At 40.2% G+C, this 27,098-nt stretch overlaps 1 protein-coding gene across 4 annotated transcripts in view; it reads right to left on the bottom strand.

Annotated features, from left to right (window-relative positions):
• ARHGAP6 (Rho GTPase activating protein 6) overlaps positions 1–27,098 on the bottom strand; it is a 269,620-nt gene that overhangs the window by 52,278 nt on the left and 190,244 nt on the right. For 3 of the 4 annotated variants that reach the window (XM_044432243.1, XM_044432226.1, XM_044432235.1), the window contains exon 2: positions 8,798–8,957. In XM_044432243.1, the coding sequence (XP_044288178.1) occupies positions 8,798–8,957 (160 nt within the window). Of the gene's footprint in view, positions 1–8,797; positions 8,958–23,338; positions 24,045–27,098 lie in introns of those variants that run through there. The other variant, XM_044432250.1, reaches the window with a different exon arrangement.

The raw sequence follows: 27,098 nt of genomic DNA, 5'->3' as shown, positions 1-27,098 counted from the left end.
TCTCAGCGGTGGCGCCCAACCTATGGAATTCACTCCCCAAAGAGGTCCGCCTGGCACCGTCATTACTGGTTTTTCGGCGCCAGGTAAAGACCTTTTTATTTAAACATCATTTTAATTGTTAAAATATATGATCTGGCCAGGGCAACTTCTTCTTCCTTCTCTTTTCTCCTCCTATATTCTTTATTTACTTATTTTATACTGTTAATTTTATTTTTATATTATTATGTTTGTATCTCAGTGTATTTTTTGTATTTTTGTATTTAATGGTAATTTCTTATGTTCTATTGTATTTCAATGTATTTTATTGTGTTGTAAGCCACCCCGAGGCTTCGGCAAGGGGCGGCATAGAAATGTAATAATAATAAAAATAATTAATAATAATAATAATAATGGAAGTAGATTTCAAGAAGGGAAGAGGCTGGCTTGAGAGGCAGGGGCTTTCCTTCACAAGAGTTATTTTAAGCAGAGATTGGCCAGCCACCTCTCAGAGATTGGCATGTACAAGGAACAGGACTAGATTAGATTACCTCCTAGGTCCCTTCCAATTCAATAAGTCTAAGGTGAGATGCAAGGAATTGTGCTGGTGAGGAGCTGTATAGAAGATGAGTGTGTGATCTTGTATCACATTCCCTTTCATCCAATTGTCTGCATCTAGCATCAACTGTAATAAATGAAATTCAATAAGCAGGATCTGTGACTCTGGGAAAAGCCACCTGATTCAAAAGCAAAGCTGTCCAAGCTATTATAAGGTTCTATAGAATCATAGAATACAGAGCTGCAAGGGATCATGAAGGTCATCGGTCCTTCATGATACCACTTTGTACCATCTCAATCAGATGACTTTTCAGGTTCTTTTTGAATGCCTCTAGTGTGGAAGAGCCCATGAACTCTCTAGGTAACTGATTCACTGTCATATTGTTTTGGAAAATTTTCCTGATATCTAGCCTGGATCTAGATATGTGTAAATAAGATTTATACTGTGTTCAGGAAGGTTCACCATCTCAATTGAGAGGTATAAATACAAGCCACTCTAAAAGCAGAACTCCTATGATAAGCACATATGAAATCCATGCTGTCACTGGATCTAAAAGAAAGCTAGTCAGTTCACTGAATAAGGTATATGGTTAACGATTGATCAGTTCCATGTGAATAAATTTCAGACGGGCAACAGCCTTTAGACAATGCCAGTTGTTCAGTTAATACAGAGTTGCCCTTTAGCTAATCAGATTTTTTTTAAAAAAAAAAAAACTGATTTGTTGATTACACAGGGTAGTCCTATATCATTAGCATTCTTCAACCTGGCATACCTAATTGATGCTTTGGACTATAACTCCCATGGGGCCTAGCCAACATTGTCAAAGGTCATGGATGATGAAAGTTGTAGTGCAAAATTCCTGGGGAACACCAGGTTTTGGAAGGTTCTGCTAGTTGTTTGTATTTTGGTTAGTCATCATTTGTTGCATACAGTGAAACTCCATTTGCGTAGATCTTTTCCAAAGAAATGTTGTTCTTTGATGTCTAGTCACTTTGTAAACCAAGATAAAATGTGAAGGATTAAGGGCTGGTGAGCGATACTGCTTAGCTTCTTTCTAATCCCAATTCTCTAACGATGAAATCAGGAAATGTTCACTAATATGGAAGGAAAAATATATACACATTCATCATTAGACTCAAATGGATATTCAATTGGCAAGACAGTAGTATGTATGTATGTATTTATTTAAAGAAAAACTTAATAGATTTCATTGGTAGAGGCAGCTGACTATAGCAGCTTCGTCTGTAATATTTACTAAGAATTTTCTAAGACCTTAAAGAATTTACTAAGGCAAAGCACCCTTCTTCACATTCTTTACCATATGAGTGTAAAAACAGTAATGTACAAAAAAGTCTTACATATATTTTCAACCATTTTCATTCAAGTTACTAGAAAAGAAATTGCTTTTATAAAGAAATCTGAAGACATGGCCAAATTTTCTCCAAAAGCCCTCCCCACAAAGCCCTCCCTTCATTACACAATGGAAAGATGTGTAATTGAAAGGAAAAACACAGAGAGAGAGAGAGGGGGCGCCATTAGTCACTTTGCTGTGACTAGGTAAGCTCAAAAATACCACTATCCAAATATATTGCAAAAATTCCTTGAGAATGGGGCAGAAACATGGAAGGGGAAAAATGTTCAGGAAACCAAAGTAAAGGTTTTGGCACAGTACTGTGCCATCATACCTGCTCCAGGGCTTCCGGGGAAGCAGCACTAATATGCATCTTCATTAGAGATAAGATATATCCACAAATGCCCCTAAGAAATTTGATGCTTGGAAAACTGGGGAAGGTGCTGAACCTCGAATAATGACAACTAGAACCAAGCCAATTTTTCTCAGAACACATCTTTCTCAGAAAAGTTTTGCAATGTGTATCTTCTATAGAAATCATTTTTTGGTAGAATTTTCCCCAAACTCCCCCAAATTCACCATTTTTGGGGTAGGGGATGCCTTCCTTTCTTTTCCCCACAGTGTACAGAGCAATGCATGGCATGGAGCAAAGTGGAGGATGCAAAAGTTGCAAACACAGTCAGTGTTGTTGCTACTTGCACTGGCAGTGTGACAACAACAGTCACAATGAAAACCTTTAAGAGAAGCCCTGCAGATGGCAAGACATAATCTGTGAAAAAATGGTGAATTTCTTCCTGTCCTACCATCTCTGCCCACTAATAGGCTAAATCAGCCTTCCCCAACATGGTGACCTTCAGAGGCCTTTGGACCACAACTCCCAGAATTCCTATCCAGCAAGACCATTGCCTGGGAATTTTAGGTGTTCCGGTTCAAACATGTCTGGAATACACAAGGTTGGGGAGACTGGGATAAAGAATTTTGAAAGAGCAATTGTACAGCTCTAGTAAAACCCATGCCATATCTAACTTTGTACCAAGAGTCAGTATTGGAAAAGTTTTAAGTGAAAATCTCTCAAGAAGTTACATGTTGTCGCTTAGTCATTTCCTCCTGTACCTTCACAAGAAATAATGGGGTTGCAGAATGCTTTCTGAAGGCTACTCAGATATCACTGTTTCCAGCATTACTATATACATGTGTGTACCAAACTGTATACACCTATGTACTCCACTGTGTGGATATCGCTATAAGATGGCCTAGTCACTAGGTGGCATTTAATGTAGATTTTAAGAGTTTCCAGCTGATGCTGTATTGTTGTTCGAGAGATGCAGTAACAACACAATCCTAGGCATGTTTTGACAGAAAAAACATGTCTAGAATTTAAAATGCCAGCATTTCTCCAGCCAACATGTCCCTCCACCCTCAAGTTCTTTGGTAGCCTCCTGACTGGCATGCCATCGAAACCCTCAGTGACAACTGCCATCATGACTATTTTGCTTTGCACATTTCCAAGTTGGGACACCATATGTTAAGTGGTGCTAACACTTAGAAACAATCTGTTGAAACTTGCTTTGTTTTTCCCCCCATTTTAACACCGTGGTCAGTGACTAAATACAAAGGACTAATAGCAAACAGTTACCCAAAAACTCAAACAGAGATTAAAAAAACAAAACATGGTCACCCTCAATGCAGAAGACAAATGGATAATTAAATACAACACAGAGCAATGCAAACAAAGCTCCAGAAATCCATTCTGTGCCAAGACAAACACAAGGCAGAAAAGCACATTCCCGTTTTTATTCATAGCTGAACAGAAACATACTGGGCACAAAACCAAACACAGCATAATAAAGGTTCTGAATGTTAAATTGCTTTCTGCTCAGTTTGGACACAGTTTGGTCTAAGATTATCCTTTTTATATACTAAAGGTTCAGTATTGGTCAGCCAATCTAAATTAGTCAACTGGCTAGTCAAATACAGTCAAAGAATGCATTAAGATCTTGAATATTTCATAGTGTGATGCAAATACAAGAACATAAAGTAAGAACAGAACAGAACAGAATATCCCTTTGCATTGACAGGATCTTTATGTATTTTCAGTTGGCATGGAGATTATGGACAAAAATAAAAAGAAAGCAACTCATGCAAAGCAGCATACTCATAAGCAAAAATATAGATGACAAAAATATCTGATATATTGTATACAATTTGCTAGACATATTCTGATAATGCATATGCCTCAACAAAGCTGGCAATTTCTTTAAAATTTTAGAATTGGCTACTTTATATGCCTCAGCTTGGAATTCACATTTGTATTTGTTAATGTTATAACACTCAGCATTAATAGCACACTGTTTTTAAGCCTAAACAGGATAATAAACACTACCAAGATAAAAGTACATTATAAATGACTTAAATCTTGCCCAAAGTTCTCAGAACAATACATACTAGGAATATGAATGCCACTGGACAGAAATAAGTGAAGGATTATACAAGCTTAGAATAATACTAGGATAATACAGTTCTGTATGCTGGGACATCGACATGATGATTTCTTTATTAATGGAGGCTTCACTCAATATAAAACCTCTTCCCTTTCCTAGCTGGTGATTTATCAGGTTAATTTACTTTTAGGCATGGCAATATTAAAACAGAAGAGGAATACAAAAATACTGAAATCATTTAATGAGACATAAATGGCTCTGACTCACAACACACGTATGCACTGACCTTTGTAGGATTGCTAAAACAACATTAGTAGATATTGTTTTCCCAAATAAAATAATTTTGTTTTGTTAGCTAACATCTGATTTGTTCTTGATTTTCCCAGTCAAAAGTCTTTATTCTCAACTATGATGGAGTCTATGCAGTTTAGGTGAGAGATAAGCAGCAAGCTGCAAATTTTCCTAAGTTACATCTGAACCATATGCCATGTGGATCAGACTAGAACATAAGCACAGTCCTGATAAATTGTACAAAGAATCCAATTTGTTCAGTATCCTTTCTCCCACAGTGGCCAGTTGGATGCTTCCCGAAAACTCACAACCAAACCACTGAATTCACAGTCTGCCTCTGTCTCCCTGGAAAATTGTATTTGAAGATTCCTAGAATATTCAGTGGCTTAGGTTAAAAAAAAAAATTAAAAGTTAATTGATTGGTGGCAAATATGGCTAGACCACCTTTGGAGTCTTATTAACATATTTGACTATTTGAGAAACTATCCCAGGTACCAACTCAAAATAACTGCCACAGAAGGCATGGCTAGTTACGTATGTCAAGTAACCAACTCAAAAGACTGAGCATGAGACAAAGGTAGGGATGTATAGATGTTATCACATCTATTCCATCTGTATTTTGTGGATTGTCAGGTAGCTTTTGCTTCATTGTCCAAGCATGGATGGAATGAGGCTTTTTAATTTCTTAAACTTTTGTTTGCATGAACGTACAAAAATATGCACTCATGAAAATCCCCCCAAAATGCATGAATTCCCCCTCCCAAATATACATTTTCATGCTATAGCCTGTGGTGGAACGGGGGAAATATACTTCCTTTTTTAAGGCTGCATTTGGGTAAAACTCAAATTTTACCATTCGGATATCTTATTTCATCACTATCTCTTAGGAAAACTGTTCTTTTTATTCTGAGCAACCGCTTAAGAGGAATGAAAATAACTAAGACCCACCAGTCACAAAATGGCAGTGGGTCCAGGCAGCGCCACAATAAACAAAAGCTTGGACATACTGAATATCTTCTTGAAAATAATACTACTGAGAATTAAATCAGATTTAAAAAGTAATTTCTTGCTAATTTGTGCAATTCATATTCCCCCCCCCCCCCGCTCATCTGTCATGCACTGGTCTCCCCACACCCTTCCAATCAATCAATCAATCAATCAATCAATCAATCAATCTCTGTCTCTCTTCCATTTCTTCATAGTTGAAGGCAAGAGACATCTACCTAAAGTCTTAATAAGTCAAGTTAGCCAGACAGGACAGACTTTGTGATTCAGAATGAGTATTATAAAAGTTATTAGCAAGAAGCATCTATTATGTTAACTGTGTAGATCATTCAGCCCATTTCAGAGAGTTGATTCTAAATTCAATTTCCCTCTTCCCTTCCCTAACAGAATTGGCTCCACCCTCAGAGAATTCCCACTGCTTGCTGGCCAGAGGGCAGGAATGCTGTATGTTACTGAATTGGCCTGCTTGTTTGATCTGAGGCTGAACCACTGGGCTGGTTAAGTGACACCTCTCCCCATGGGATGCCTTGTTCCACTGCTGGATGCTCTGGTTCTCACCAGCTGCTTGGCTTATCTCACAGCTCACTGACCTTGGAAATTAACATTCCCCCCCACCCCATTTTTCCAGTTCAGCTTCAGAGACTAAAGTATCCAACTTGGAATGCTGTTTATTTGGAAGAGGTGGACCCAAGCCCCAGACCACCAATCAATCCAAACTGTAAAACTGTTTGCCAACCCTGCTAAATAAAGAACAACTCTGAGCTTGTGCAGTCTTGCACTTGAACCTTACTCTTATCATAGCACAATTATGACAGTACGCAAAAAATGGAGTTTGCATCTGCAGGCCTAAATTAAAACTAGAAGAATACTTCTGTGTTGTAAACATAACCCAGGCTACCACATAAAGTCAGCGGATGAAAAGTTAGTACAGTTTCCACCACCTGCCTTGCTGGATGAACAGCATAGCAATGGGAAGACCAGCCTGGCCCTATACATCAGCCTGAGCAAGAAGCTTGCTTCACCCTTACTTGATCTTTGAAAAGAAGAAATGATGCCCGAGTTTGGCATTTTTCCTCCTACACCAATTCTTTTCCCTCTTGTATTTAATCTTTCAGACTGTAAGCCTGACGGCAGTGACTGCCTTCTTATTAAACTACGTAAGCCACTCAGGGAACCTTTATGGTCGAAAAGCAGGAAGAAAATGACGTAAATAAAATAACCCAGAGCATCACAAAGCACAAAGATGATGTGATACCAATTCATTCACAGGTACTTCATCAACCAGCTAGTCCCCCACACCACCAGCAATCATTTTGGCTAACCAAACTACATCAAAACAGCAGAGAAAAAAAATGCAGTTTAAACATGACACAGAATACAGTTCAGCCAGTTGCATACCAGATAAAGCATGCTAGTAAAAGAAAGTTGGTCCAGTTTTCTTTGAAAACAAGAAAAAGATATACAAGCATTATATACAACCCAAACAAACACTGCTTTTATCTTTCAAGCACAACAATTTCTAAGGCTGCCACCTGTACCTACTTCACAATGAGTAAGCCTTATTTAACTCTCTTGAACTTTATAAGACTTAGATCTGAATAAGTATGCATAGGATTGTGTTGTTGTTGTTGTTATTTATTAATTATAATGTGTTGTTGTTGTTAGTTTCAGAGGGTACCACAGCACAAAAAAACCACACCCATACATAGACACCAGGTTTGTGTGATTGCAGGGCAGTTAATAAGCCACTTAAGCATGTAAGGAAAGTAATGCTGGATTAAAACAACACCACATCTAGTCCAACTTTCTGTTCACTCCATAGCTTTTCAACCACTCTGCACCTAACAGTTTCATTACAGGGTTATTACCCGAACTATGCTATGCAGTGCCACTTCTCATTTTGTGACAGCCTGCCCAGAGTGCCTGTTGCCACGCTTAGCAAGTCAACCCAGAACCCTAAAACTGCCCATGGGTTCTAGGTAGATTGTTTGCTTATTATTAGATTTAAATCCCACCTTTTTTCATTAAAGAACTCAAAGTGGCTTACATCATCTCCTCCTTATACCCACAACAACCACCCTGTGAGGTAGGTTGGGCTGAGAGTCTGTGACTGGCCCAAAGTCACCCAGTGGAGTCCATGGCTGAGTGGGGACTAGAACCCAAACTATCTGAGTCTCAGACCCACGCTCGTAACTGCTACACCACACTGGCACACCAAAGTTATTCCAGCAATGTTGAACCCCCAGCAGAATGAGAAGGCAGGGAACCTATGGGAGCTCAATCAGTATATATTGCTTATATTCCCAGGTCCTGGAGTAATCATGTCATGGAGAGAAACCATGGGGTTTCTCATAGCTTCCCATATTACATTGACAACACAGGAAAAGCTGTACCACGTGGGCTGCACATCATGTCCACAATATTAGAACACCCTTTTGCTTGCTAATGATTGCTTTTACTTAAAATTGACTGGTTGTTGATGCCACATTTCTTTGAATGTTTTCATACTAACATCGATTATCTTTTATTAACTTTTTGTTGACTATGGCAGCAAGCCACTGTGCCTGGGCTCACACAGCTCATTGCAGAAAGTAACTGTGTTAATGTCACCAACCACCATAGCCTGGAAGTTAAGCCATGGTAGCTTATTTCTGTTACTGGGATTGTGCAAACAAGCCCAATTCTCTCTCTCCCTCCCTCTGCCCCTCCCCACACAAACCCAGAGAGAAAGGAGGGGCGGGGGAGAGACGTTTTATTAATAAAATAAGAAGATTGGTGACTATGACATATTCGGCTCAGCTCTCTTCCTCTGGCATTCCCACTCAACCACATTTGCCTGCCCAGGATTTTAAGAGAAAAAATAACTTTGATTGGATCCAGAGCAGTCTGCTCTGACATCATCTCCTCCTCTTGCACTGCACTGTTAATGTCTGTGGGGAAGGGGTGTATATTTCTTTCCAAATAGGGCAAAAATAGTAAGTTTTTTGTTAACATGTAAAGGAAGAGGAGTGGGCAGCAGAACAGAAATTAAAGCTTCCCTTTAACTCTTATACAGCCAGCAACCTGGGGAGTGGACAAGAAGAAGCACCAGTGACTCAGTAAGAGTGGGTAGCTGAGGGCTACAACCCACAGTTTGAGAAGCACTTCTTTAGAAGAATTGAGGTTCACTGTTACCTTTTGGAATAGTTATCTGACATCCCAAGTCGCACTCCTGCTGCAGCTGATAAAAGGCTACTTCCTGTAACCGGGCTCGCTCCAATTCTGAAAGGCTTTGAACAGGAACAGACTTCAGCCGAACACTGTGCCCTGACATGCTGTTCCAAGTGAAGTCACCCTGCAAAAATTCAAGATGGAAATAGGAAGAGTCACATTAATAAGTGAAAATACCACTGCCTTACCTGTACCACAGAGAATGGAACCCATAATTTATTAAAACACACACTCCACAATTTGACCTTCATGGAATTCTAACTTTGATTAATGCAATCTGTCTTAAAAGGAACACTTTTGTTTAACTAATTTTTCATGTGAAGCCAATAGAGCAAGTACAAGTAGAACACAGATTTCCAGATGTTTTGAACTTCAGTTCCCCAAATCCCCTACCAGCCAATGCCACGGTCAGGATTGCTGGGATATGTTGTTCAAAATATGTTGTTCATGATATACTTCTCTCTGCTTTAGAGGCTGCCTTGTGGAATTGCTATATACATTCCACCATGATTGGCACAGGGACACTTAAGAAAGTGGTCAAATGGTTCATTGTCCATATATATGGCTGTATGATTCATTTGAGTTGAGGAGTACACAGGTTTATCTTGTTCATGTATTTCTTATTTATCATTGAATGCAATATGGAAGCAAATACATAACTTGAGAATGTGAACTGTGTTACTTTCTAACAGGATCATTCAAACAGTTCAACAAACATTAGTTTATTCAACTAGACTCTGAGGGAAGAAAGAAAGACATTGTTTGATACATCATGAATAGCTGCATGATGATGCACTCTCACTGCATATGAATGGACATCTGCAGCATAATGGCACAAAGATCACAAGAAAAGCAAAGATTGGAGCCACCATTCATAAGACAAAGGCAATAGCTCACACCATCTCATATATGAACTTGACTGAATGGTCCAGAAGGGTATTAATAGGAGAAGATTGGGGAAGAGGAGCATGAGAGATTCAGAAATAGGATTCAGCAAGGTCCAACAGCCTGCTTCTCAGTACATTCAAAATTAAACTGAATAAGCAGCCCTGCTTTATAATGACATGGCTATTTATTTCCTATCACCTGCTTCTTTTATTGTCATCAATGCAGTAATCTTTTTAAAACCAAAGGATGGAATGACTTTGGTACGCACACAAGGAGAGGAGAGGAGAGGAGAGGAGAGGAGAGGAGAGGAGAGGAGGGATGAACAAATACAGCAAGCACAACAATGGGTCCATAGTGCAGGCTAACACTCTGAGAACATTTGAGGTCAGAGATATGAGTGAGCTTAAACTGCATGTTTTAAAATGCAAAACAGCTTGAGGGTCTGATGGCCATACAAGCCAGAGTACAAGAACTAAATAACTAATACCCTTGGTCATTAGTGCCCATCTTCAACCATGATACTAATCCTTATTTTAAAGCCATATGAATGAGTCTTGAGTTTATGCATTGCCCCTTGAACCTCACTTTTCCAGGAAAGCCCTGAGATCACAAGCCTCTGCCTCCATTTTTCACAAAGCAGACTTTGTTCCTTCCAAAACCACAGTTTCATATCCTGAATAGCTGAAACAAGCTGTAGATGTGTTTTGCCAGTCTGCCCCATTTTCCCATTTTCAAAGTGTGATTAGCTGAGGACAGAATCAGAGGCTTTTCAATGACATTTAGATGTACCAAAGGAAAGGAAGGGGAAAAGGGCTTATCTATTCTGTGCTCTCTGTGTGTAAATGTATGTATGCTGGGCTTGATGAATAGGCATTTAGTCTGTGTGTGCATATGCATGTATATAAGTGAATATTTCTTCGGCATCATCCATTTGCCATCTGCAAAATGGATTGCATTAAGGTAAGACAAATACATGATCTGGTATTTCAGTGCACAGAACTCTCCATTCCCTTGTACTCAGTTTCTTGACCAGGTTACTTGTCCCTGAATCTCATTATTTATTTATCCTCCCTCCCCTGTAATGTCTATATTTTCATAGAAAATCTCAAGATGGTTTACAATGCTAAAAACATTAAAAAATTACAGTCTTTGATTAAAATAGGCTTAACTCATATCTGTATTAGAATCAACAATTAAAACTGGTTGAATAAACATGTTTTGGCCTGGCACCAGAAAGAATAAAGAGTCGGCACCAGATGAACCTCTCTAGGGAGCATATTCCACAAAGCAGGCACCACCACTGAAAAAGCCTTTCTCTTGTAACAGCCCTCCTCACTTCCTTCAAAGAGGGTTCTTGGAGAAGTAGCTCCATAGAAGATCTTCAGGACCGAGCAGGTATATTTGGAAGGAGGTGTTCCTTTAGGCATCCAGGCCATTTAGGGCTGGATGCCTAAATGGCCATTTATGCCATTGTTAACACCTTAAATCAGATTCAGTCTTCAGTTGGTAGCCATTGGTACAGGACTGGCAATATGCTCTATTTTGCAGCAGTCCCTGTCAATAGCCTGGCTGCTCTATTTTGTCCGTCCAGGTAAGAATGCACTGATGGACCATCAGTTTGCCTTTTGCTGGAATTCCCTTTGGTTGGAATTGAAGATTGCAGACTCCAGAGAATTGTTTTGTGCTTTGGAACTCAGATCCTGCCACTGCCTCTTACTTAGGATCTTGGGCATGCTACTTTTCTTTTACCTTCTGCCCCTGCCCCTGTATGGCAGCCATTTCATGAATGCGCAAACACTCCCCATGGAACATGCATGAACATATACAGAGAAATCTCACATATGTATACTCAAAATTCTCATTCTGTCTGTCATCCCAAAAGGTTTGGGGATCCTTGCTTTACATCCCAGTCAGGTCAGTAAATCAGTAGAACATCGTGCTAAATCATGATGCTCATAGTTGAGAATGCAAACTGTGAGAATGCATACGAGAGACATAGTTTGTCTGCTTATTTTTTTCCAAGTCAGCATTCCAGGTGTAGTAATAATAGCACTTGGAAGCTAAGCAATGTCCCTAACAACTGACAGTTTTGATTGATATTCTGCCCTTCCTCACAAAAACCATAAGAAAGAATATATGTATAAAGAATATACATACAAGATAAATTATGGTTTGTCTGCATCAGTGAGCATAAAGTTTGATTCATAATTACTGATTTTTGACATGAATTGTCAATAAGTTCTCTTAGTTGTAACAATGGATCATATAGTCTGCTCTGGGCAGTAGGGAGATGCATACAGGTATAGACTGCCCATTCATAAAATCTGTGTGCCAAAAAAGTTACTCTCATCTGTGAATACAACTAGACTTGGATGATCAATTTTAGGATAATCAGTTTTACGATAACCTCACTGACTTCTACCTCAGCATTATCTGGGACATTTGCAATGTAGAATGTACTCCAAACAAAATTACAAGAAAGTAGCCAGCCAGAACGCAAAATGTTTTGAATGACAGAGAGAAGCCTCACATGATCACAATGCTAAATTTAGCATATTCATGAGATCACATTCACAAATCTTAAAGAAAATGCCACAAAATCAAAAGCATAAACATTATTTACATAAATGTTACATTACAATATTGAAACTGCAGATGCTCTGGCACGTCAGTTCTAAGCAGTTGTACAGCATATTAGTCAATGCTGCAATATTTACAACATCAGCTTTGTAATGCTGTATGCAGGCTGTGCTACACCAATGAACAACTCTGTATGACTTGATGGAGCAAATCTTAGAGGAGAGAGCACTTTAAAAACAGAATTGCTTTCCTTCCTGACATTCTTGGACCCCGATGCTCATCTGCCCCAGACAGCAAGGCTGATATCATGGGTTGGCAAGGTTGGGCAACTGAAAAGGACTTATATTGTAATAGGGGTTCATTGATAATAGAATCCTCTTCTTTGCCATTGCAACTTGCTTGTTTATTTGACTATCACTCAGTTCCTGCCTCTTTGCGCACTCAATTCTCTGCCTGTCAAGCAAACAAGTAGATGAAGAGGAGCAGGAGAAGCACATGCAGCTGTGACAATGGAGGTGAGAAGGCAGACTAACTGAGGAAGAAGTGCCATTCTTGCCCAAGCTCCCTCAAAATCCCACAGTGAGTACTGTCAACAAGTATGGCCAATAGGAAGACATAATGGAAACTGAGATCCAACAGCATTGGGAGATCCTCAGCACCTCCACCTGTCTTAAAGGATGACTCTTTATACATATGTATACTCTAAATTAAGTCGTACTGAGTTCAATGAGACTTTTTCCTTTCCATACCCTTGAAGGATGAGCTAGATATTCCTGACCTGAACATCACAGAGAAGAAGCCTGGCAGTGTTTGGGAGGAAACTAAGTCCTCAAGAGATCTATACCCTCAGAATGCATAGAGACACCTTCCGATTCAGAGATGGACATTGGGGTCCCACTTAGTCCCAGGAAATGTAAGCAGGTTCAGCTGGCTGCCAAAAGAAGAAGGTGGTGCCTAAGAATCAGAATACCTAAAGTAGAGCTCTCATCATGAGTAACAATTTCCTAAGTCATTTCTCATGATCTGCAGCAAATCCCTGGGCTTGAATGTCCTTAGTTCTGATCAGTTGGCTGTTGGACCATGCCTCGTCTCCAGATCCTAGATTTCTAGTGTCTAGCACTCCTTTGCTACCCAGTTCCTCTTTGGCTCGTGTATGCTCTGGTCCCTGGATCTTCTGCAGATTTCACCTTGAGGAAATCATCCAAGGCAGAACCACCACCTTTCCTGGCTCTTAGCTACACAGGCTCAGGGCAGTGCATCACCACTGAGCCTGAAACAGCCCATGCCGAAACAGTGCTAATACTGGAATTTTGTGCAGAAGAAAAAGAATATAGGAAGTTGTAGAGGAAATTAAGATGACTAAGAGGAGGAATTTGGTCAAGCAAGATAAATTACCACTTTTTCATTTAGAAAGTCCTTTAGAATTGTTAATAATAATGATGGCTAAGGAGTTAATTTGTCATCTGGAAGCAAGCTTAATAAGTTCTCTTCCAAGTCTGGGTTACTCAATGATATGATTTTCAGGTCCAATTCATTATGACTGCCAAGCATGTAGATAAGCACAAAACTCTAGCTCTGGATAAAAGGCTGTAAATAAAATAAATGCTTTGTACTTGTTCCGTCACTCCCACCTGCACCACAAGCAACCAAGCATATGTTTACCCTGCTGAAGTTCTTAATATTGTCTCCTAGGTCACTCCAACATTATTGCAATGATATTAGTGGATACTGCATCTATCAAAATATTTTTTAAAATGCTGTTATGAACAATGGAATCTCCTACTAATCTACTTGGAATGACCAAGAAATGTTTACTTTTAGCTGTCTGCTTTATTTCCAAAGACAATCAATATGCATTAAAACCAACCAAAGCAACATAAAACTAGACTGTTCACAAGAGGGGAAGAAGCTACAACAATAAGTTAATTTGAAAGCAAGAACTGTATTCATGAATTCTTTTCAAGCAGTTTCAGCTTTATAGAGCACTGTTCGATTCTTGGAAAAAGGATAAGGAAAGTTGTCATTTGTAAATCTATCCACCTTCATGAAACACAAACATTCCTTTGGATTTTTTTGATTTTTTAATACAGAGGTGAGAAAAAGCAGGCAGCTGACAGCCACTCTGAATAAACTGAGAATGGAAAAGGAATCTAATATGGATACAACTACATGAAATGCCAACCTAGCCACCCTCCTTCTATCCATTCCAGTACTGGGCTACTTACTATTCTCAAGAACATAATAAGATTGTTGCAATGTGATCAGCAGACATCTCTGGTATCTTCATTTCAAAAACAATCTGAGGTAGACAGTTGTAAAAATTACCTACTTGAAATCTTCAAGCACCACTGCTAGACAAAATAGGATAAAGGCAGTGAACCTTTCAACCCAAAGGTCATGTTCACTTGTGCCAAATGCTAGCGTTCGTATGGCCAAAAGTGGGAATGATCACAACCAGAAGCATGTAACATCCCTTCCTCCTTGTTCGCTCTCTTTTACCATCTGCCCTTCCCTTGTTCCCTGTACTGCTGCATCTCAACCCTTCTTTCTCTCTCTATTTCACATACCTGGCTGGCAGATGATGTGTCTGCAGCTCACTGTGGGTTAACTTACAATGAGCCATTTTGAATATTTTAACCACCAATCAAGGCATTCTATTTGAAGCCATGTACTGGGGCTTATGCAAGAGTTAACAATGTGATAACTTCTCCAGCAAACAGTTACTTAGCCAAAATGGAGACTCGGGGTTGCTTAATCATCAGTGGGCTGGGTGTGTTTGTAAGGCAAAACCAGATCCAAAGGCTCTGCTGGCTGAAGGTTCCCGGCTCCTGCGCTTAAAAAGAAACGTTCTAAACACACATACATAAACTGATTATATAATGTGAATTTGCCTATGAAAGGAGTACAGATCCTCAACCCACAGAGTTCCTCTAGGTCAGGGGTCTCAAACTCGCGGCCCGCAGGCCAATTGCCGGGACAGGCGGGGCACGGCGGAGGGGCCCTGCAGCCTTCAAAGTGCTGGTGGCGCCTGGGCCAGCTGCAGGATGAGTGGCCCACCACCACCGCGGTGGTGGAATACTTGATGCGGCCCAGCCTCACCCAGACTCTACTTCCAGCGGCCCCCATGTAAGTTGAGTTTGAGACCCCTGCTCTAGATCTTCCCTCTTTCTCTGGGAATCTCTGAAAAACAGTGATTGGCGATAACAGTGGAGCCTTGCAAAGTGGGCCTGGTATTCTGTTCAGAGGAGTGACTCCTACAAGTGCCAGTGAAGTCCCTTCACATGTTGGTTGTTGCCATCTTAAATAGGTAGCATGAAGAGACCTGGCCAATCCTTAGTGCAGCTGATTTCCTAGCAAAAGTCTGATTATGTGCTGCTAACCATCATGATTAGGACAATAAACTGCATGCCAGCACTTGTTCCACTAACCTTTCCTTCGGGCAAATGATTGGAGAAAAACAAAATGAAGGGGATGGGTATTAGGGAATGGGAATGGGGCCCTACCTCATGACATCATCTGGCTCATGGAATCATCAAGGGTCAGATAAGAAATTCTCCCCAGACCAAAAATATTTGGTTTTGCACACATGACCATAACCATCTAAGAGACACAGTTCTTCATTTATTTCCGTACATGCTTATAAAGACAACGTATAGGTACAGTTTCTTATAAATGTTGACTAGAATGCTATAGTTACTGTTACATCAAACAGTATTTAAACCAGATCTAGTTTACACCTATGTTGTAGGAGCTGCATACTAAACCATGCAAAAAAAATGAAGATCTGCAGTTTCGGACTATATACTGAATATTTCTACAAAGAATTGTAAGGCCTTTATCAAATATGACAGACACTGTGCACGGACACGGATTCAGTTTTGCAGCATCTTCCTTAGCATTACTGCCTCTCAATTAAACATCAGTTAAATCAAATGGAATATATTTTATAGTATTTATATGATCACTTCTGCAAGCAAGTCCATTCGCTTCCCAAACCTATTAAAATGATCACATTTTTCATATACCTTCATCCTCTTTGTAGATTACTGATAATATTTTTTAAGACTGTAAACCAAACGGTGTGTACTTCTTAAACTTTTAAACCCTTATCTAGTACCGCTAATGAATGAGACACAGGGTATACGCCACATTACATTAACAGATATCTAATTAATAGATTTAGCACATGATCCTATCCATGCTTACATAGAAACTTTCTATAATGCCCACATTTCTCAGCCAGCTATTCTGGGATTTGTAGAATTCTTTCTACACACTCAAAGAACTGCACCCATAATCAATCTGGAACACATACATAAAAAACAAAACTACTACTACAACCCAATTGTACCTGTCTGATTTATTTTTCCTAGAAGCAAATGAATTTGCTAAACAAGGAATTAAAGGCCTTTACTACAGCAGAAAAAATATTTTGAGAAAAATATGGCATCACAACACTACACTTTTATCTTGCTGTAGCAATTTAATTCCATAAACTCTGGAAACAAAAATGCTTTATATCAACTTGGTAATATGTCCAACTAAAATTCCTTCCAGATATACATATCAAACACCTCTAGGTTTTGACAGTTATCCTATTCATGCTTGTACTCCCATCTCTGTTGTTTTTAGTCCCTTGTTTTTGTCAATACATAATTAATCACAAAAGCTATTAGATGTACTAAATAATCCCACTGGTTTTAAAATCAGTAAATAAAATGAGATAACGTTTGGAAAAGAAAAGTGAGACTTTATAGTAGTGGTGGGCAATCAGTGGCCCTCCAGTTGTTTTGACCTAAAATTCCCATGAGCCCTAGCCAACACAGGACCAAACTAGACAGCATGTTAAAAGCATCATTACTGTTATGTTGTTGCTCTTTAAACAACAACAACAAAAGGGTGACTATTTTTCAACAAACCCATTCACCTTCAGGCTGGGAGAGAAATGATCTTGGCAATAACAAGACTCAGGAGGTGCTAAATTAAGCTGCCAGAAAACTTGGGATAGATTTTGAGAGTCACTCCTCTAGAGCTGAATGGTGTCTGGTCTGTTCTTTTTCCCTCCCTTTCCAGGAATACTGCAGATATGATTTCTGGGTGGGGGAAAAGGGAGCTGTCTCTGTGATTTTCAATTATCTTGCTGGTGCTGTTATTGTGTTCTTTCATTCCTCACATGGAAAGTGCTAACCCCATGCAACTCTTTCTTGCTTCTCCCCTACTCCCACACACCTCCCACTTTTATAGACCCCTTGCCTGGAGAAGAAACTTTTTCCAAATAACCTGCAGTTTAATAAACTGCTTTATTCCAACTGCAACTTTTAAGGTAATTTGGTTTGCAAAATGTTGTGGACCTTTTTGGGAAATGGAAGGGCCAATTTCAAATATCCTCTTTGCAATGTTCTTGTATGTCTTGCAGTGTGGCAGCCTTTCTCTATTCTCCAGCCTGTCATGACTGTGCTGGAGGATTCTTCTGAGGAGAAGGAATGGGAGGTTCCAAAAATGGCTGCCAATGAAATGTCTCTGCTGGGAATAGGGGAAGGTTGATCTCAGCAGACCAAAGACTCATCCACAAAGGAAAAGGGGAACTTCACTTCAGAGACAAAGGCTGAGCAACCCTCTTCCCAGTACGCCCAGTACACCACCTTAAGAGGCAAATCAGTAGGGTTAAGCACCCGACTCCAAAGAACAATTCTTCCAGAGAAAGAAGTATTTTGTATCTCTGGCCAGAGAGCTCCAATATACTGCAGCTGTGAAAGACATTAGGAGGCAAAGTACTCAGAGGAGGGCTTTCTCTGTCGTGGCGCCCTGCCTATGTAATGCGCTCCCCAGAGAGGTCCGCCTGGTGCCGTCATTATTTGTTTTTTGGCGCCAGGCTAAGATCTTTTTATTTCAACAATATTTTAACAACTTTTAACATCAGCTATATAGGTTTTAATCTACAGCCAGGGTGGATGTGGATTTTATTTGTATTATGTTTTATTTTATTTTTATTATTTGTGTAAGCTGTCCTGAAGCTAAGCGATGGGACGGCATACAAATACTCTAAATAAACAAACAAACTAACTAACTAACTAATTTGGGTACAGCCCAGGCAATACAGGTCTTTAGCCTTCCAGAAACAATGATGCTGTGCTTGCCATCTTGTTTTCCTGACCTTGACTCAAGTTCGGACTTCTGTGTTCTTCAGGGCTTCCTCCTGATGCCACCTTCAGGGCTTCTGATGCCTTGACTACCCACCGGACTTATCCCTAGAAAATTATCTTTCTGATCAGTAAAAACTGCTTGACTTTTCTATTAAAGACAATCCTGTTTTGTATAGCAGAAAATTGAAACTAGTTAGAGCAGGGTGCATCCCACCTTGCAACTTCTCACTCATTTCCCCTCTTCCAGGCTGAATAGAAATAGATAAATATCAGAAAGGACTGGATTTGGAAGAAAAGCTGCTGAAGGCAAAGAAGCAAAATCTGGAGAGGGGTTCTTTGAGAGATGGAGAAATATTGTATCCCATAGCCTTTTAAATCCTGGCTTTCAAACAGAAGCTTGCTGTACACTGCTGCAGCTTGCCAAGGGTGAAAAAGTAATGTTTATTTTCAGAAAGATACTGCCAGGGACTCAATGCCTTTTATGCTATTAGTCCTTCATAATTTCGGGGAAGAGGTATAATGCTATTTGCTGGGTGGAACAGCACTCCTGACGTGTGCAGAGGCACTTCTACTATGTTCTTGTAGGTTAAGCAAAAATAATTTGGGTCTACTAAGCGCAGACATAATACATGACTCTTGAGCAGGGGTTTAAACCTCCCTCCCCCATTACCTGTGACTGGCCTGGGAAAGAAACTGTACATAGTACCAGAAGGTAGCTTTCAGCAAAGTGCTCTCTTTCTCCCACTAACATGAGAGGGCTATCACAGTAATAGATTGGAATGAACATATTCTACAAAACATGGTGAGCTTTTGTTTAATGCAAATACTCTACAATGACTTGTTTCAATATCAAGTTACCCTTAGTCCACAAAAATACTAGCATATAAACAATAACTAATACAGTGGTACATTGACCAAATCAAGTTGCGAACAAAAATTTCATAAAAATTTTGACTCAGGTTGCAAACTCCACATTGGGTGGCGACCGCGATTGCAGCCATCTCCCCACCCCCAACCTCGAGATGGGGAGATGGCCGCGTTCATGCTGGGGGCGGGGGGGAGATGGCCAAGATTGCCCCCGTCTCTCCTGCATGAGTGAGCCCGTGATTGCGCCCAGCTTTCCTGCAGGAGCACAACTGCGATCTTGGCCATCTCCCCCCCAGCACAATTGCGCCCGTCTCTCCCCCCCCCCCAGCATGCCCACGTTTGCACCCGACTCTCCCTCCACCAGCATGTCGGGATGACAGGCTTGTGCAGGGATGATGGGCGCAACTGCGGTCGTGCTGGGGGGTGGGAAGAGATGGCTGCGCTCCTGCTCAGAATATGAGGGGAGATGGCCACGATCTTTGTTGTGCTTTGTCACTTTGCTTCACATTTTTCTGCTTTAAAGAAATATTTACAGAACAGATTAACCTTATTTACACTGAACCTTATGGGGAAATTTAACTTGGCTCACGACCAATTTGGGTCACGACCAGAGTCCTGGAACGGATTAAGTTCATGAGCCAAGGTACCACTGTATAAGCTATCATTTTCTCTTGAATTTCAGGTTGTTCATGCAGTATTTTCCTAGTCCAGAATATGCTTTGCTAAGTTCTGCATACTAGTTGAGTATGCAGGGCAACATCTATCAGTAGGGAACCTACGCTTACATATATACCACACAGTAACTTAAGTTCGTCAAGGCAACCTCAATGCACATGTAGAGACAATGTACTCAAGACTGGCAGAATCCTTCCAGAAGCTTAGACGGTAGGCGAGCATACATAAGCCCAGTTACATTCCCAGAGCATGAAGGAAGTGTGAAGGCCACTAGACAGAACAGCAGCAGCACAACCTCAATGTTTTAATAAAATAAATAAATAAATAAATAAATAAATAAATAAATAAATAAATAAATGTTGTGCTTAATTTTCTATGAAGTTCCTCCTCGATGCTATCTTGTTATAGGCTATAATTTGAAAAACCTTATAATTTCAAACTAAATCCACATGCACAATGTACTAACTTCATCAACATTTAAATATTTTACTGGGAAATATGACAATACGAAATATCTAACACTGAAAATAAACTAAACTAACAGTCTTCTCCCTTCTCAGACTCAATTCATCCACAGCAAGTCTCCACAAATACAAAATGTTCTCCAGTGTTTAGGTATGGATAATTGACAACATCCCTCTAACACCTTGCAACACAATGATCTCTGGAGAAAATGTACGAAATCATGCAATGAGTCATTTATTAAACTTGTAGTCAATGGATATTTTTCAAATATTTGTTATTCCACCTGTTCTTATTCACCCACAGGAACTTCACTTTGATTTTTTCATTATCCATACACATGCCACATAGGCAAGCACAGGCTACTATAGGGCAATTTAATAGGAAAAAAAGACGACTTTCCAGAATTGCAACAGGTTATTAAATAAGTTTACTGCAATATTTTTAACCTAGTATACCTGACTAAGGCAAGGGGCTCTTTGCACTAGCAGTCAGAAGGCATTGCGCAGTTATGCAGTCCTTTTTTCATTTATTGGAAAAAAGCAATCAACCAAGAAGAAGAGATAGTGGAAAACATGGAAGTGCCACAAAGTGGGTGTGTTGTCTGGACTCCACCATAAAATTCTGTGAAAGTGGCAGTATGTCTGCACAACAAAAGCTTCATGTGAAGCTGCTTAAGAAATAATCTTAAATAGAAACAGCAATGACCTAAATCTGAACTATGTCATTATGTTCCACACTGAAGAATAATCCAAACAGACAAAATGCAAAAGCTGTCTCATTGGAGAGAGATCTTTACCATTAGTGATCTTGAGACCACCTACAGCTCTACTCTTCTTATTCCCAGTCCCAGCTAAACAACCCGGACTGGAAATTAAGAGCACAGTCCTATACATTTAGATCATCTTCATGTCTAATCAAGTCCCAGCACTACCCAGATAGGCATATTTCCCTTCTTTCCTGCCAAAGCATGAACAGGATTGTGCCTTAAGTTTTAAAAAAACACCAACAAGAGCCAGAAAAAGCACGCCTTTACTGCATTTGTACATGTGTGTTGAATTTTACTTATTACATACCTTTTGGGAAGTCAACCTTAGCTAAATATTATCCAGGATAATTGTTACAAGGGTAACAATTCAGTGATCATTATTTTCTATACTACTTTACAAATAGCTACATAATTGTGAGTAGAAAAGAGTACATATACGCATTTGTCCTGTTTCCCATTTGTTAACTCAATGTCTGGAGGGGGAAGAGTATCATTCTCCTATCCCTACTGGCCCCATCTCGTTCTTTGAGAATTCAGCGGAAGAGGCAAGTGAGGTTTCTACAGCCAGCTCTGACCTTTCCCTGTGATTAGGAACCCTGACAAGCAGGGTCTCAGCTGGAGGACCTACATACATACATACAGCAGTATGCACAGAGAAGCCCTATTTGCGTTGAAGGTCAAAGCAAGGCATGGTAGCATTTCCCAGCACACACCCATCCCACATGCATCAAATGGAATGTAAGAGGAGCTATAGTTGTCCTTGGAAGTAGTTCATGCATAAGCTTTCATCTTTTAGATTTGTTTCTTGCCCAATCATTCTAATAACTGCAAAAACTTGCATGCTTTGCTTTGCACAGTCAGTAAACCAACACAAATGCCTTGCTCTCAGGACCTGTTTTTCATTCCTTTTCCCATGGCAGAGCAGTGACCTTCTTGAGGAAGTGGCACTTTGCTGATCAGGACAGATCAAGAGGAAACCCGCTGCCATCTTTCATCTCTGGTACTCCAAAATGCAAACAGTTCAAATGTTGCCCTTTAGTTTCATTCTTTGCTTTAAGCAGCACATTTATTTTGGACAGGGAGAAGGAAAAAAATAGCCCATAAAATTTCCCACTGTTATGAAAAACAGAAACAATTGCTAGAGTTACGAGATACGCTTGAGACTGAGCCAGAAGATGACCAGCATTTATTTGGGACTACTATACTTTGCAACAAGTCATAAATTTGAAGATTCAGCTTGCAAATGACCATTTGTGGGCCCATTCTATCTAGGCAAGGCTAGAAAATTGTAGTTGCCAGTTAGGAGTGAGGGATTTCAGTGTTATGGGCGCACACAGAGAGAGAGAGAATGAGAGAGAGAGAGCTGTTAAACAAGATTTAAAACTAAAGTGTACAATATTTCTGTTTTTGGCAGTATGAAAATACTTTTTTTTCCTTCTTTTAATGAGTGAAAACAAGGACAAACCAGGAGGCAACTGATTAAGATTAGGTAAGGCACCTATGAGGCAGAAAGTGCTTCAGGAATCATATCTGGCCTGCAGGTCAATCAACCGACTGTCCTTTGTTAATCTGATTTATATAGTTGGGGAGGAGTAACTGAGTACATGCCGCTACAGCCAGAAGTGCATTTATTCTTCCATTATGTATACTGTGCCACTTGCCCCGCCTTGCAGTACTTGATGATTAGGGTTACAGAGGATGCACTTATAAAGAGAATAGAACCTTGTCAAATACTTCAAAGGTCTTTCCATTAAATGAACTTGGTCTAGTCATATAATTGACTTTAATTACACTATAGTACTGCTGATTGAAGGGGTTTTGCCCCCTCATGCTTGTTAGCAGCGTATACTAAATCATGAAAACAGAAAAAATATAAGATCTTTGCTAACTTCAAACATTGTTGACTTCTTAGACTGCTAAGTGGTAGGTAAAACTGTTTTTCTTACCAAGCAACAAGTATATTGTGAATTGGAAAAGACTGTTTGGGCGAGGTGTGGCTTCTTTTCCTTTGCCAGTTAGCTACACAGCAAGTAAAAATGAAAACAGAATAACTTAACCTTCTCAAATACTACTATAAAACAACCACAGCTGTGCTTCAGGTTCTCACAACTGTTTTCTTACCCATTAACCAAACTCTGCTTTTCCACCGATATTCTTTGGTAACTCGATGAGACCGGCTGAAGATTAATCCAATGCAGAACTCTTATACGGAGACATAAATTTTTCTGAAGCCATGTCATATCAGATATCATAGACTGTTCAGACTGTTAACTCCTATAATCCTTTGTTCCCATAGACTTTCACCACCATGTATCTTCAGAGTCAAGAAGAACTGAATACGAATCTTCAAATGGACTCTCAAAGCAAGCTCAACTAGTTCGCTACTGGCAAATGCTGCATCAGTGTTCACGGAGGAAGGGCAGACCCGATCGGCAATTGCTGCTTATTCCATGGAGATTGTTTTGAAGCAGTGCAAGGAGTGGTTATCTCTCCTCTCCATCCAAAGTAAATCCTGTACCACATGGCTATACAAATGCAGAACTCCTCCGTAACTGTGCAAACTTTCCTTATTAGGAACACTCTGAAGAATGCTGCACACATCTGGTAAAATCCCTTTGAGTATGGTAAAGACATTTGATTCTCTCTCTTATCCAAGACTGTCAGGCCCTTTTTTTCAAACAAGGAGTTACTACACTGACTGCAGTATACTTAAAAACAAACCCCCACAGATGTTAAATAATTTTAGTTTTAAAATGTGCTTATGTTGAATACAGCAAATTTTTAATACAGAAGGGGAGGAAAATATGTTGACCCAATTGTGCTTAGTCAATTCTGGAGTGTGATCAGGGTTTTTAAGGCCAAAACAGTCATACATTGTTGCTTTGCTGCCATGAATGCAAATCCTAAATTGGCCAGATAGGCATATTGCTTGTTAATATAGGATATAAAATGAAGAGACATTTTCACATGCACATTCAGTGCAAGTTAGGCTCAAAGGACATTTAAGTGATAAGTGAAAGAATGCTGCTTACAGTTCCCTTTATTGTACTATTTTTCACTCTTCCTTTTCCCAGTGCAGCTTTTGAATTCCTTCAAAGAAAGGGCTTGCTTGGCATATATTTTAAATAATATATAATATCACTATACAATGAATTAAAACTAGATCTGGCCCTTTGTGAAAATGTTTCATGGATTGCTTAAACACGAAGCACAGCCAGGCTACATTAAAGTAATGCATTCTTCAAGTGGATTGGAAGTCTTCCATTAGTACATAATAGGCTTGCTCTACTACTCTAGCAGCAGCTTGTAAATCTTAATACATTTTGCTAGCGTTCATCAGTGGTGGCTTGTAGATTTTAATACACTTGACTGGCTATTTCTGGCCCCAATTAAAGTGTCTGGGGTTGGTCTAGAAAGACCTGAGCAGTTGGGGACCAGCCCTTCTTAGGGCCGGCCCACTTTTAAAGGAACATGCCTGAACATCAAACTTTTCTGTCACTGAGGCTGCCCATGCTCGTCGTGCCTCTGCTTTTGGAGGTAAGGTGTGTAACCACAAAGGACAGCGCCCATTTGATGCTTACAGTCACACTATCTGACTTCATTCACTAGGAACTGACGTTCAGATCTAAGTGCCGCTTGAATGCCTTAATATTTGCTCTAAATCTGGCAGATTCCTTTGTCCTCTTTATATATTGGCAGTTTGTTTTTGCTTTATTAGTGTAAACCAGACCTGGGCATTGTACGGCCCACGGGCCACATCCGGCCCAATGGCTGACCCTGACTGGCCTGCATGAGCTCACTGGCAAATTAAAAGTCAATGCAAATATATACCGTCGTAATATAGATGCAAGCAATACAACTGCACTGCTTTTATTTTGAAGGATCTGCTAAATCGAATTGAATGTATTGCTTTTCATGTAATGTTAATGTTAATGTTTTTGTGAATATTCATTAAATAGGGTTGTTCTGCGCTCCACATTTTCATTGTATCATTGTAATGTTTCATTTACTGTTTTTATAGAGATATATATTGAGCAGAGCTGTAAGTGTATCGGTCCGGCCCTTAACAACTGTCAAAGTTTCTCATGTGGCCCCATAGGAAAATTAATTGCCCATCCCTGGTGTAAACAATACCCGTGTAAAAATAAACCAGAAGCTAGTGCAGACCAGTAGTACAGCTATATTCTCCCATGCTTTTCAAAGAAGGCCTCCTAATCAGATTGGCTGCAGCAGCACTTGAATTAACCTACCTACAGCTACATAAGGAGGCAGACTTGCAAGGACCCTCAATGACAAAGTGTCTGAGATCCATTGACAAAGCATCAGCACAGAAGTGAGTTAAACCACCACATGAATCCAGCAGCAGGGCAAGGAGGCCAGGGCAGAGAATGCTTTCTTTCCTTTTTGTAAGATGTAACGGTGAACTGTAAGTTAATAACAATAACTGCATTTCCCACCTTCTCTTTGAAAACAATTTCATTTTCCAGATGCACAAACTCAGGAATCCTAGTAAACAACAACAAACCAGTGGTGAAGGTAAAAAGTCAGGAGGGAATGTATGGCTATGCAGTGTATGTGCAATTCTGACCACTGCACCTAAAAAGGTTTATTATAAAGCTGAGAAAAGTTCAGAAAAGGGCAGCTAAATTGATCAACTGAGTTGGAGCAACTGATATTGCTTCCCCTTACACTTTTCTGAAGCTAAACATGATAGGACATACAGGAATGTGCATGGTGTGGAGAAAAAGGAGAGGACGCCATTTTTCTTTCTTAATCTTAGGCACTGCAGCATCCTGTGAAACTGACTAGTGGGAAGTTCCAGAGAGAGAAAAGAAAGCACTTCTTCACACAGCACATAGTGAAATTATGACGGCCACTGACTGGATGACTCAATGACTACTACCTCCATTATCAGAGCTGTCTGCTGACGTGAACCATTGCTGGGGGACTTGGGGAGGAGGGTAATATTGTATTCAAATCCTGCTTGGGATCCTGACTGGCCACTCTGTAAACAGAATGCTGAACTAAAAGGACCCCAGGTCTGTTCTGGCATGACTCTTAAACAGCAGTTCTAAAAATACAATTACATACAACTCTTGCATGAAGCCCAAACTTAAGTTTTAAGATGTAGAGACTATTAAAGAATGTAGTCCTGGGGTTGGGCCTCACTGCTCAGAATCTCCTGAGCCCAGAGGCCTCTGGTATTACTCTGTCCTGCATGGCTAAAGCCAGAAGAGCAGGAGGAGTGGTGGAAATCTTTGCCGCACCATCCTTCAATCTCTGTTCCCCGCCCCCAATATTCAGCCCATCTAGTGAGAGCATTTTGTGCAGAAGGCAAGGCATGTGGAGGAGGCTCAGGAAAAATTCCACCCGGGCCGCTCTGTCTGCTCTGCCCCTGCTGACCAGGCCATTCCTTCTTGTTGCCTCAGAGGTCAATTGGACCTTCTTGCAGAGGCAGCTGGCATGGTTCTTTCTGTGCCTACTGAGAGGGGGCAAGGAGTTAAATCGCCTTCTGGGCGTAAAGCACTCTCTCTCTCTGATCTTTGAAGGAAGAATCTGAACCATTCCATGGACCATGGGACACTTGCCCAAGCACCACAAGATTTTCATGCCCCTGTATATTTAAGAAGGCAGCTCTGAAACCATGATGTATAACAGTACATCATTGCTCCTCAGCAGTTGCTATTACAATTGGCGTGTGTGCCTGTATGAGCATCTGTATCTTCCATCCAAACTAAATGGTCTTCACACTGTAAGGTAGCATTACTAAGTGTAGCTTCCAGAGGCCACATCCCACCCTTTTACTTCTATAAAACAGGCTCCTCTCCATTAGAACTGGAGCCATTCTTTCCCAGGTGTTTGATGGACAACAATTATTTAT

Source organism: Varanus komodoensis, unplaced genomic scaffold (genome assembly GCF_004798865.1).
Source record: "Varanus komodoensis strain SLA01 unplaced genomic scaffold, ASM479886v1 scaffold1, whole genome shotgun sequence".
NCBI lineage: Eukaryota > Metazoa > Chordata > Lepidosauria > Squamata > Varanidae > Varanus > Varanus komodoensis.
This window is presented reverse-complemented; position numbering and strand designations above follow the sequence as displayed.